Genomic DNA, 13105 nt, shown 5'->3' on the forward strand with positions numbered 1-13105 from the left:
TGTGACCGTTTGAAAATGCAAAATTAGTCGTTAGAGAGACATGCAACAAAAACGGTTGACATATTCTAAGAAACGATCAACCAATTAGATCAAAAGCAAAAAAGACGATTGATAGGAAACACAAAATGGTCGATCGATTTTGATGCAGAGATGATTGACAGCACATAGCCAAGAGCTTCTTTTGAACCGATCGACTGAACTAAACATCTTCTAATATTTTATATTTCAAAAATCAATAATATTTATTTCCAAAAAATATAGAAAAAATTATCTTTAATGTTCTATAATTTATATTATAAGATTAAGAAATTAAAATTTGTGTTTTAAATTAAAAATTTAATCATTTAATAAAAAATATTCTCTACAACTCAACCGCCCTTAATTTTTCAAATGAACTTAGCACATTCTTGATTCAATATCTCAACTTCTTAGAAGAGGAAAAGATAAAAAAAAAAATAATAATAAAGGTGTGATCCCAAACGGAGCCTTGGCGGATCATTGAAAATAGAGAAGAGAAGCAAAAAAAGGTGGGAAAGAAAGGATTTAGGATCCTGTTCTGAAGAGAAACAACAAAAGATTATATGGTTACTAACGACGCCGTTGCCTTGCGTTGGCTAGAAAACGACGTCGTCTGAGTTGAATTTCGGACATCAAGGCCGAAGTTAGCTGTAATAAAGAAAAACAAAAATCCGAACAAAGACACAGAACTCAACTCCGCTTGGATAAAAAGCGAGAAAGGGGTCTCCTTTCTTACAAACCCTAGCTGTCTGTCTCTGTATCTAGCAAGCAGTGATGGCTTCCCGCCGGCTGTTGTCGTCGCTGCTCCGGTCGTCGGTCCACCGCTCGCCGGCCAAACCAGCCTTCAGAGCCCCCTCATATCGCGCATCTCCCAAGGGCTTCCTCCTCAACCGCGTTGTTGACTTCGCCACCTCCGCCGCCGCTCCGTCGAAGCCGGCGGCCGTCCCGCCGAAAACAGGAGGCCCCTCTGGAAAGATCACGGATGAGTTCACGGGCGCGGGGTCCATCGGCAAGGTCTGCCAGGTCATCGGAGCCGTCGTTGACGTCAGGTTCGATGATGGCTTGCCGCCGATTCTGACGGCCCTCGAGGTGCTGGACAACTCGATCCGGCTGGTCCTGGAGGTGGCTCAACACCTGGGAGAGAGCATGGTCCGGACCATTGCTATGGACGGCACGGAAGGGCTCGTGCGCGGTCAGAGAGTCCTTAACACTGGTTCGCCTATCACTGTAAGTAACCGACGTTCTTTGATGCTTCGGCTTGCTGACATTTTGCGAGAGGCGATGGTTCCGTTGTTCCGAAAGAGTTTACTTGTAGGCTTCTTAGTGTTGGATGGATTTTACAATGTTAATTTGGTGGATATCTCACTCATCGCTCTAGATCTCAGCGATGCTCTTTTCGTTTTGCTACCAGATTTATTATTTTGGTTGTTGATTGGATTTATGGCGTGTTTTCCGCTTGACGGAAATGCGTATATGTGAACGGCATGTTTATATTATTCTCTGTTCTGATGCTGAGTGGGCAAGCATTGATAAGAAGAAACGTAGATCATTTTGCATTTGCATTATTGGTTTTACAATTTGGAGGTGGCTTATATATTATTGCTCTTGGAAGCATAACTTTTTTGAAAGCTTTATTATTCACACAGTGACGTAGAGAAAATACAATAAAGAGAAAAAGCAATGAGGCATGTACAAATTTAAGTGGATCATCTATTGCCTAAGTGGGATTAAGGCATGTTATTTTGTTCTTTTCTCTGTTGCCCAAGTGTATAGGTGAAGAATGTCAAAATTTCACTAGAACAAGGATAAAGTTTCACCTATTCGTGTCCTTTGTTTCCATTATAGAAATTAAAATTCATTTTATTTAAATTGAATGGGTCAATAATGTGGGCTAGTCCAAGAATTTAACGTACAACTGATCTTTTAGATCTTATCTGTATGTCATAAGATGGTTCTTTTGTAAGTGAATGCAACATCTTGACCAAGCAGCTCGTTGAAGGTTTTGAACTGGATTCTGTTGCTAGTTTATTATCTGTCCATTGAAAACTTCATTCCTTTTTCCCAATTTTTATGTCATCAACATTTTTTTTTACCTTATTTTTGTTTATTAATATCAATTGTTAAACATATGTCCTATATTGATAGTGTTATTGGCCTATTTGATAGCTATTATTGGGTTTGATTTCATTATCATCACATGGTTTTCTCCTTATTCATTATAAATTAACACGCATAACTTTTTTTGGGTATTTGGCACTTGTAGGATTAAACATAAATTAAAGTTTAGCTCTGATACAACTTGTTAAAGAAATAAAAATTCTACCATCTTAACAAAATACTACAATACCCAAACTTATAGAAAATCCCAAAATAAAATATACAAAATTTAATGTGGGTTAACTTGTGGGCAGAAAAAGAACAATAAATTTCATTATGTTAAAATAAGGTTTAAAAAGAAATAATGGAAAAAATTTTAAAACTGCAACTTGTGATGCATTCAAGCCCTTAGAGCACATATTTTGTTCACATTCTCTACCATCTACACACTCAAGAAAAAGTAAAATATATATATATATATATCCAAGTTCTATGGATGCCCTAGTTCTTCCTTAAATTGGATTGGGATGTAAAATTCTAACTCATCTCATTGGGTTAGTAATTAAGCTTGATCTATGAATTCAAAACAAATACAATAATTTCTCTATACTTTCTTGAATTCCTCAAATTTAAAATAATGAAAATCTTGACCTCATGTATAGGGACATTGGTCAAAGCCATTACTCATATCCAATCAAATACTGTAACCAAATTTAAGTTAGATCAAGAAGGCCCAAATGGAGTTGAATATAAATGGCGAAAACCAAAATTGAGTCAAAACCAAACTGTATCAACAAACTCAAGTGGAGCAACAAATCAAAATCAGTTTAAGTGGAAATGGATCATTAAAGAGATCAGACTGATTAGGTTAGGTTCGAATGCTAAAAGACAAAAGGTCTAAAAGATCAAAATTAGTATGATTAATTCAAAACCATAAATCATGTTCACATGTCAAACTAGGTCACAACACTCATCTGGTACAAAATTTGTATATACTGTCCTAAATAGGATCAAATGCCTAAACTGGATCAAAAGATTAAATTGGTCAAATAAAGTCTTCATGTCTCCGCAAGTTAGGTTGCAACCAACAAAATTAGGTCGAGTTAGAATACCAAGACTTAAGCCTTACCCTCTGTTCTTTTTGCAATCTCTCTCTTTCTCTCTCTCTCTCTCTATATATATATATACATACGTCTATCTATCTTGACACCAAGATAAATTTACAGTTGGTGATGGTGTGAGCAATGGTGGTGAAGACAATTGATGGATACCCAAGGCCATTGATGGTGGTGGATTGTGTGCATGAACGATATCCACTAGTTCTAAGGTTGGTGGTGTCTGACTTGGAATTTGGGCCCCTCTTTGAGCAACATTAAAGAAGGCAATGATCAAACTTTCTCTGATTTGCAACAATGATAATGGTCGAGCAGACAACAACAATTCAGATAGGGTTTTTTCCATTGATGTGTGCAAAAGAGATTCTCTGTGAGCCCTTTGCTACTTGCAATGGGAAGTTGATTTCAATAGTTCTAATGGGAAAAAATAGACAAGCATAAAAATGCCAGTCAAGAGCTGATGGTGGACTGGCTAGACACATGGTGTTGTGGCATTTTGGTGAAGCTTTTCCTTCTTCCTTTTGTTGGCCTGATTGTTTGGGGCTCGCAGGTCTAGTCTGCCTTGGCTATTAAGAAGCTCAAAGAACTCTGTCTTGTTCCAGCTACCAAGCTCCCAATTTCTCCTCATGAATTTGAGTGTTGAGTGTTTCAAGTTGATTAAGTTGAAAATTAAATATATCATGTGTAAGTTAAGTAAAAATAGATGAATAGATGACGCCATAGTGAGACTTGAAAATCAAGCTGTTGCTAGAAAGAGTACTTTAGATATTTCAATCAATTATTCAAAAAGAGAGATTATTAACGATGTTACTAGAACTAAGACATGATGATAAAAGTGCAGAATTGTGTCGAACATTTTATGTAATTGTAAATCTTATTAAAGCTACCAAGGAAGTTTTGTTGGATAGTTATGAGGTCATCTTGGTTATATGATTCAGGATGGTGAAAAACTAACGTCAAGGTCCTAGGGTTATAACAGTAATTACAGCTTGTTGCAATTACTGTATTGTACCTTGTTTGCTACTGTTACAATTTGATCTTTCAGTTAACAGTTGTAACTGACTGAAAGCAACTTGTATCTTTCGGTTAACAGTTACAACTGACAGCTAGAAGGCCTATAAATAGGCTACCACTTGGAGGATGGAGGTTATGTTGCGAGATAACAGAATTCTTTCCCCTAAAATCTCTCTTTTTCTCCATTCTTTCTGATTTCTCTCTCTTTCTTGATTCTCTCTCTCTCTCTCTCTTTCTTCCTAATCACTTCAGAAATGCTAGAACCTGACAACTAAGTATCAACATATGCTAAATATAAGCGTAGTTAACATGAGGGTATTACAAAAGATGTGTGATCATACGTAAAATGACACAATTAGAAATAAAATTATATGTAATAAAATTGAAGTGATATCTATTGAAGGTATAAGATGTGGTAACAGGAGTGAGATGGTTTGAATATATGAGAAGATCAATATACAGGTAATTGGAAAATCTTTTAGTTTGACCTTTTATAGAAGATGTTCATGTATAGAGATGGTAGGAGATGTATGTTCATGTAGTCAACCCACTTAGTGGTTGTTGTCATCAGTTTGTCGATGTCTTTGATTGTTGGGGTTAGATACCGAACTTTTAATTTGAAACTGGCTTTGATTTCTCTTGTTGGAATAAAGAATGTTCTGTGCAGCTCTAATATCACATGTTAAGGTTAGACGAACATAAATTCTTTATAATTTTGATAGTGATTGTGGTAGAAAAATTTTATGGTGCAAAAACCCAAGGAAAAGATCAAAAGTGAAATATATATTTAACATGATTTGGTTCGATGCTAATGTTTATGAGCTAAGGATGAAAAAATAAATCTCATTATGTCAACATGGAGTGTACAATTTAATAAAGAAAAATTTGGCAACCCAAAACTTTATTGCAACCTAAGTCCTAGAAGCTCAAACTGTTTCATACTATTTAATTTATACGTTCTCAAGAGAAAATTACTGCAGACATTTCTATAGAGAAGTAGGGATGTCCTAATCCTCCTCTAAATTGGATTGAGATGTGGAAATCTTGATTCTCTCCTAAAATTGGATTGGGTCATTAACTGGGCCTGGTCAAATGATTCAAACAAACTCAACAATCACTCTGATTGGAAGACATCCTTTTATAGATTAACCATCCTGATGGAATCTCTTTCCAGGCTTGATTGTATTACTTTTTTTAACTTTTTTTTTTTTTGCTTCATATGCTTATTTTTCCTTTCTATGTATTTGTTTGCTGCCATGTACATTTTTGAAGCCTCTTGTTGCTTATCTATCCTTTTTCTATCATGATAGGTACCTGTTGGTAGGGCCACCCTTGGTCGTATCATGAATGTTATTGGAGAGCCTATTGATGAGAAAGGCGAAATCAGTAAGTAGACTATCTCCATTTACAGTTCTATAAATTTGGATATATTATGACATTATGTGGCATCAATTCTCAACTTTATTAACCATTGAACTGCTAGTCATTTTCACTTTCTAATGCTTCAGAAACCGACCACTTTTTGCCCATCCACCGAGAAGCTCCTGCATTTGTTGAGCAAGCAACTGAGCAACAGATCCTTGTCACTGGAATTAAGGTTATCTGATGATTTTAATAGTTCTGCTCTGTGGTTGCTCTGAAGAGCTTCATGGATGTAGTTTAAAATTTCTCCTGCTTATGTATTTCCTTCCTGCATTCTACTCAGTAGTGCACATACTCTAATTACCTGATTTTATGTGATAAACAAACATAACATTCATCTACAGGTGGTTGATCTCCTTGCTCCATACCAAAGAGGTGGAAAGATTGGATTGTTTGGTGGTGCTGGTGTAGGGAAAACAGTGCTCATTATGGAGCTTATTAACAATGTTGCAAAAGCCCATGGTATTATTATTGTTCACTTCAATGCATTGATCTGCCTAATGTTCTTTCTTTTGATGATCACATGTCACATTTCTCAGGTGGTTTCTCTGTGTTTGCTGGGGTTGGTGAGCGTACTCGTGAGGGTAATGACTTGTACAGGGAAATGGTTGAAAGTGGTGTCATTAAGCTTGATGATAAGCAAGTTAGTGAAGTATTATTTATATTTTTATTTTGCTTCTTGCCTCAATTTTCCATGTTGGCATTCTTACTCTTCTGTTCTCTATTTCCTTTATTCTGTACCCTTTGTATCAGAGCGAAAGCAAATGTGCCCTTGTTTATGGACAAATGAATGAGCCTCCTGGTGCCCGTGCTCGTGTTGGGCTTACTGGTTTGACTGTGGCAGAACATTTTCGAGATGCTGAAGGGCAGGATGTGCTGCTCTTTATTGACAACATTTTCCGATTTACCCAGGTTGGCCTGCTTTTAAATCAAAGTGTCTCAATTATATTGTCATTGTGCCTGCTATTTTATCCTGTTTGTCACTGTTGTCTTCTCATGTTCTATTTCTTTAACAGGCTAACTCTGAAGTGTCTGCTTTGCTTGGACGTATCCCATCAGCTGTCGGTTACCAACCAACTCTGGCTACAGATCTTGGAGGCCTTCAAGAGCGTATCACAACAACTAAGAAAGGTTCCATCACATCTGTCCAAGCTATTTATGTGCCTGCTGATGACTTGACGGATCCTGCACCAGCCACCACTTTTGCTCATTTGGATGCCACGACTGTGTTATCACGACAGGTATGTTTCTACCTATTTTATCTTCCTGTCAGGTAATCTAAAATACCTGTGTCAAATACTAAACAAATGTCTTTTCTGTGGTTGAGCAGATCTCTGAGCTTGGTATCTATCCTGCTGTGGATCCTCTGGATTCTACATCTCGCATGCTTTCCCCACATATCTTGGGAGAAGAACACTACAATACTGCTCGAGGAGTTCAAAAGGTTCTTCAGAACTACAAGAACCTTCAAGATATCATTGCCATTTTGGGAATGGATGAGCTCAGTGAAGACGACAAGTTGACTGTTGCCCGTGCTCGTAAAATTCAAAGGTTCTTGAGCCAGCCCTTCCATGTTGCAGAAGTGTTCACTGGTGCACCTGGCAAGTATGTGGAGCTGAAGGAGAGCATTACCAGCTTCCAGGTATTATGATCTGTTCTTGTATCATCATCACGTTGGTTAATTGTTCATATATATATATATGACTAATAATAGTAGTGGTAGCATTAGTGGTAATGGGTTCGATCTCTGTACAGTCTGAAGTGGGTAATTTTGCTGCATGATATGCTAAGTACTACTGTTCTGTGGTGTCTCTAAAAGATGAAAAAAGCAGCTAAGCTTGGTGTTGGTTGGGTTTGTCTGTGTATGTTATTGGCTGCTGCTTACTCGGGGTTTGCGGAATTTGAACAGGGGGTCTTGGATGGAAAATATGACGATCTTCCCGAACAGTCGTTTTACATGGTTGGAGGCATTGAAGAAGTCATTGGTAAGGCTGATAAGATTTCCAAGGAATCTGCGGCTTAAAGAGCCAGCCAGCCCCCCCTAGTTGAAGACTTTTCTTATGTACCCTTCTTGGTAAATTGCGAAAATGAATAATAATTCAGATCCTTATGCTTGGCGATGCTGGCATCGGCATCGGGAGATTTTTGTTTTTTGTTTACAAATCGTGTTTTATCCAAATGTGTTTTTTTTCACACAGAAATGAAGCCTGCCTTGGGCGTGCGGTTCTATCATATACAATTATTGTTACTTGACACACAAGACGGGGTGGAGTGGGGTGGGGTGGGAAGAAGAAACGACTAACAGTGGGCGGGTGTGTATATGTTTCTCTTAAAATTTTATTTTATCAGGTTTTTGGGAGGTTAGCTCTCAGCGTTGACCTCTGTCTGGCTGAGTGGATCTGGATGGACTTTTGCGTTTGACCTGCATTTATCCAATCTACATCTCCCTTGTCCAAATTAATTTTTTAGATTTTACTAACTGCTACTGCTGCTTCTAACTTCATTCCTCCTTTCTTGATTTGGTGTGATGGAAGAAGAATCATTCATCTATCGGGAGGCAAAGGGAGTACGCCCTCGCCATCCCATCCCATCCCATAGCCCCAATTGTTTTTCTTACATGATGATGAACCCACCTAGTTCGCCCATTGCCATCCGGGTCTGTTGTGCTCTCTTTATGGGTTTTCCAAGCGTTAATTGGTGCGTGACCTTTTACTCTCCTGTAGCGCTACTAAAAAATGGAAAATTGGGAAACGTCCTTTTATTAGGCTGTGTTATTTATTTATTTTTTTAGACTATTTATAATTTATAATTTTTTTAAATAATAAAAATGTTTATTTTTACCATTTTAAAAAAATATATTTTCAAAAACAAGAAAAAATTAAATAAAATAAATTTAGAATAACTAAATATTTAGGTCTAAAATATGGAAAATATAATTTATTTTTCATGTTTTGGCTCTAAAAAGAAAGAAAAAAAAATTATTCTTAAATTTTAAAAATAAAATTATATATTTATTCAAAATTTAAAAATATAATAGATTTATATTATAATTAAAAAAATAGAATAATATACAATATATAATATATTATTAAATGTATTATATGATGTATAATAATATTTAATATAAATTATTATTCAAATAATTTATTAATTAAATTTATTATTTTATTTTAATAATAAAATTTTATTAAAAAGAGGTAATTTTATTATTTAATAATTAAATTTATTAAATAAAATATCATAAAATATTTTATCTTAAAATTTCAAAGAAAACATATTTTTTAATTTTCTGTTTTAAGAAATAATTTTTTAAAATGACAAAAAACATATTTTTAATTTTTTGAAAATAAACTATCAAAATTAAAAATTAAAAATAAATTTAAAATTAAAAATTAAAAAAGCAAAGAGAAGATAACTTATTTAAATTTTTGCTTTACTAAATTAGAGATCACTAAATCACTTCTCTTTTTAACTTGAAAAATGCTGGTTGTACCTAATAGATGGCCAAATGGCTAATATCTTTTGTCATGCGGTGTAATTTTTTTTATTTTTGTTTTCAACCTTTACTATGAAACCCATTTTGAAAATTTTAAAAACCCAAAAATTCTCAAAGCAAAACTCATAAAACCCTTTAAGACTTTGAGAGAGAAAGGGATCAACCCACTTGAAACAGTCAACTATTACTATTCTATTGGCCATTGCTGAAAAATTTTCAAGTAACTATCAAACACTTAAAATTCTCAATTCAAAAGCCACCCATTCAAGTTGGAGAAAATTTTGATTTTCCCCTAAAACGCCCAACTCACCCGTGACCAATCACACTTATCGTTGTCCTTACCCGCAACCGTTGGCCAATGCTCGTTCATCGAGGGCTTACACAATGCCTTCTAAGTTGTTGGTGCTTACTTCAATCGATCCGTTCCTTCGATTCCTATTCATCTCCTTTTTGGCAACCTTTGTTGTAGCGAAGTTAGTGAGGTATATCAGATTGAATACATGTTTAATAAATAAGTGTCGGGCTTAGATTTCCATCTTAAAACGTGAACTTTATCGAGATATGCAGTGCAAACTCTTATTTGTTCTCTTATTTTTTGGCGTTGTCTATTTTTCATTCTTTTTCTACGACTCCACTAAATTGCAGTTATAAACCCTCTACATCTTTTGTTTTCAGATATAATTTTGCTAAAAAATTAGTATTCAAATGGTACAATAGACTAGTTTGCTTTGATATTAAAAGACTCAAAATTAAGGCCTATAATGCTTCTTTAGGTCTGAGTTCCAACTTAGTGGAAGGCGATGTTGAGTAAGCACAACTACTATTCGAGGTGAGATTTAATCTGTAATCTCTAATATATGGGAATTTCTCTGTATGTCCTTTTCTAGTGTGGTCAAAAGTATTTCAAAGTAAAATTATTATCAATGAAAATGGCAAAACGACACAAGTAACTTGGATTTTGACATTTGGAAATGTTACTTGACAAGTTGAAGGTTAATTTTTTTGCTCCTACTTCATGGCAATAGAAATTTCACTATTTATGGATTATCTAGTTCTGCTAACAAAATACTGTAAGAATTAATAAACAAACTTCAGGCCTACTCATTCAAACATGTTGGTTTTATGTTGCTTGAAAGTTAGTACTTAATAAGGCAAGGGATAAAGAGTAACATTTTGGTCTTAAGCAGATATTGCCTTTTCATTTTTTCATTTTGTAATTTTGGTGACCGATAATGTTATCAATGACTATGTAATTGATGATTGCAATTGATGTGATTAATTTCTTTCAAAATTTTTTGTTTGAATTTGAGGTTTCAAAGTGCTTAACTTAAACAATTGAAATTGCTTATGCGGAAAACAATTTTAATCATTTAACATAACAATTTGAGCTAGAGAGTTGACTGCCTAGCTTAAGGAGTTAATTGCTACTGCAATCAACTCTTGGTGGCCATTAGTCGACTCCCCGTGCCGCATCTACCCCCCAAGTGAGGTCCATGTAGTAGTCAATTGGGAGGGTGAGGATGAGGTGGCTGGGCAACAATTTAGAGGTGTTTGAGCTAGAGAGTTGACTGCCTAGCTTAAGGAGTTAATTGCTACTGCAATCAACTCTTGGTGGCCATTAGTCGACTCCCCGTGCCGCATCTACCCCCCAAGTGAGGTCCATGTAGTAGTCAATTGAGAGGGTGAGGATGAGGTGGTTGGGCAACAATTTAGAGGTGAGGAATTACAGAGAGAAGTGCTTGGACATTTTGCTTCTTCTATTTCTTTTGTGTTTCTTTTGCTCTACTTCCATTGCAATTAACAAGTGCATGATTGTCAAGCGTAAAAGACACACGGGTGCTGGTGGTACGGAATCTTCAGGCTAGCACAGGAAGAAGTGCATGGAATGATACCGGAGAGCACGCTAGGTGTAGACAGATTAAGACTACCACAACGTGAGGTGGATTTAGTCTTGATACAGAAACTATTTATGTATCCAACCTGACATCGGACTTCAGGTATTTATTTATTATATTTCATATGATGAAATAATGTGTAGCTTAAAATATCCAAACTTTTTATGGTGTACGTATTTATTGCTTCCAATGTGTATATTTGATGCACGTAAATTTTTTTAATTTTACTCGCATCACCATAGTAAATTCCTTCACATGTATTAATTACAAGTCCATTAGACGTCATCTAAATCTCGCATTAGGGTACATTACTAACACAAGTTGGGTTAAGTTATGGGAAAAAGTATCCCGAAGGCCTCTAGGAGGTAGCCAATCAAAGGACTAAACATGGAGATGATTTAGGCTTTTGGGGGAGTAGACCCCCGAAGGGTCTTTGGGGAGCCAGATCGAGTCTTCAGGGTTAAGGCCCCCGAAAACCCCTTTGGAAGGCGACATTCTGGGTACTTATTGTTGAGCCAACTTGTTTCACTTAACCTTTAATTAAGTTTTGATAATTTACAAAAATAATATTTAGTTCTTAATTATTTTTGATTAATTTATAAAATATTTTGACATGATATATGTATTATCAAAAGTGGTATTTTTGATTAAAATTATTTTTCAAGTAAAGTAAAAAACTATTTAAAAATATTTTGATCGTTGCTATAGTATGCTATAGTATTTTTCAGCAAACGCTTATAAATGCCCCAAGTTCATTTTGAAGATTATCAATTGTACATTTTGCATATACTAAGCACTTACAAGCTCTCAAACACTCTCAAATAAAAATTCAAGCAATCCAAGACTCTCAAAGCTTCGTTGCTCATCCACCGAAGAGCCACAAGGTAAGAGGAGAAAAGATTTTTAAGTTGACTATGAATTTCTCCATCAAACTTGAGGTTACTGATTTATTTATTTATTTAAATATCATTTCCTTGTATATTTGTTCTTAATTGTTCATTTACTTGTGTCCAAGTGTGGACAAATATTTGTACTCATATAAACATTTATTGTGGATTGTATTGGTTTCCTAGAACTGTTAAAATCTCGAAGTGTATCTAGTTTTCAATGTAAGATAGAAAGAAAACCTTGGTATTGGTGGTTGCTTAGAATTTGTTGTAATCTAGGTATGTATTTAGATTCCAAGGTGATCTAGGGAGAAAACCTTGGTAAAATTGGTTTCCTAGAACCATTAAAATTTAGGAGTGTATCTAGTTTTCAAGGTAAGATAAGGAGAAAATCTTGGTGAAATTAGTTTAGTAGAACTCCAAGGGTGGTTAGACATTGAGAAAGTGGAGTAGGTATGTATGGAAACACCGAACCACTATAAATTACCTATTACTTCATTTTATTTATTTTTGTTATATCATGTGGCTATCATTTACTATCAATCACAAATATTATTCATACATATTTGTTAAATATATTTTCTAATATAATCATTAATCAAGAATCTTAATTAAAATGAGGAAAAGTTTTAATCGCTTAATTCAGCCCCCTTCTTGAGTGGCCATTCCCTAAGGGACTAATACTTATGTTAGTAATAGTGTCCTAGATGCTAGATTTACATTACATGGGATGTATGTGAATGGCACTATTGATTGTTCTTGATGTTAATAAAATGTCATATCTTCATTCATATCTCTTACTCTCATCTTTATGAATGAGTTTCTAGACTTCCTGGTAGACTTCCTACTCTCAAGGTGTTGAGATTGTGTGACTTGGATCTCTAGTCCAGGATTTCTTAAAAGTATTTCCAGTCCTTAGATTTATCAAAAGGGAACTATGATTAGTCGATTAGTGGACTGACACATGAGCTACTACCATTGTTTAATATGGAGATGCTAATGAGATGGGGTGGTGAGTCATACACCATATTGCATGGGATGCATATAGTAGACATGTAGGTGGGTGTTGGAAGAACATCTACTGAATGTGACACCTGCGGCGATCACATGGCTTTTGGATTAATGATCGGTTACTGGCTCTTGATTGTGATCTGGTCCTTT

The 13105-nt window shown here is 35.4% G+C and overlaps 1 protein-coding gene across 1 annotated transcript; it reads left to right on the top strand.

Moving 5' to 3' along the window:
• Positions 1-712: 712 nt before the first annotated feature.
• Positions 713-7914, top strand: LOC127806723 (ATP synthase subunit beta, mitochondrial). Its single transcript, XM_052344188.1, has 9 exons — positions 713-1245; positions 5555-5630; positions 5753-5841; positions 6011-6128; positions 6206-6309; positions 6420-6578; positions 6683-6907; positions 6997-7308; positions 7576-7914. Exons 1-9 carry the CDS (start codon positions 793-795, stop codon positions 7687-7689), a joined length of 1650 nt encoding a protein of 549 aa, XP_052200148.1. The 5' UTR covers positions 713-792; the 3' UTR covers positions 7690-7914.
• The last annotated feature ends 5191 nt before the right edge of the window (positions 7915-13105 follow it).

Source organism: Diospyros lotus, chromosome 7 (assembly GCF_014633365.1).
Source record: "Diospyros lotus cultivar Yz01 chromosome 7, ASM1463336v1, whole genome shotgun sequence".
NCBI lineage: Eukaryota > Viridiplantae > Streptophyta > Magnoliopsida > Ericales > Ebenaceae > Diospyros > Diospyros lotus.

What these genes read in the sequence shown, in the direction of transcription:
- LOC127806723 (XM_052344188.1), top strand. Translation starts at nt 793, where the DNA reads ATGGCTTCCCGCCGGCTGTTGTCGTCGCTGCTCCGGTCGTCGGTCCAC. An exon ending in TTAAGCTTGATGATAAGCAA is followed by an intron (nt 6,310 to 6,419) that starts GTTAGTGAAGTA and finishes CCTTTGTATCAG; the next exon opens with AGCGAAAGCAAATGTGCCCT. An exon ending in AGAGCATTACCAGCTTCCAG is followed by an intron (nt 7,309 to 7,575) that starts GTATTATGATCT and finishes GAATTTGAACAG; the next exon opens with GGGGTCTTGGATGGAAAATA.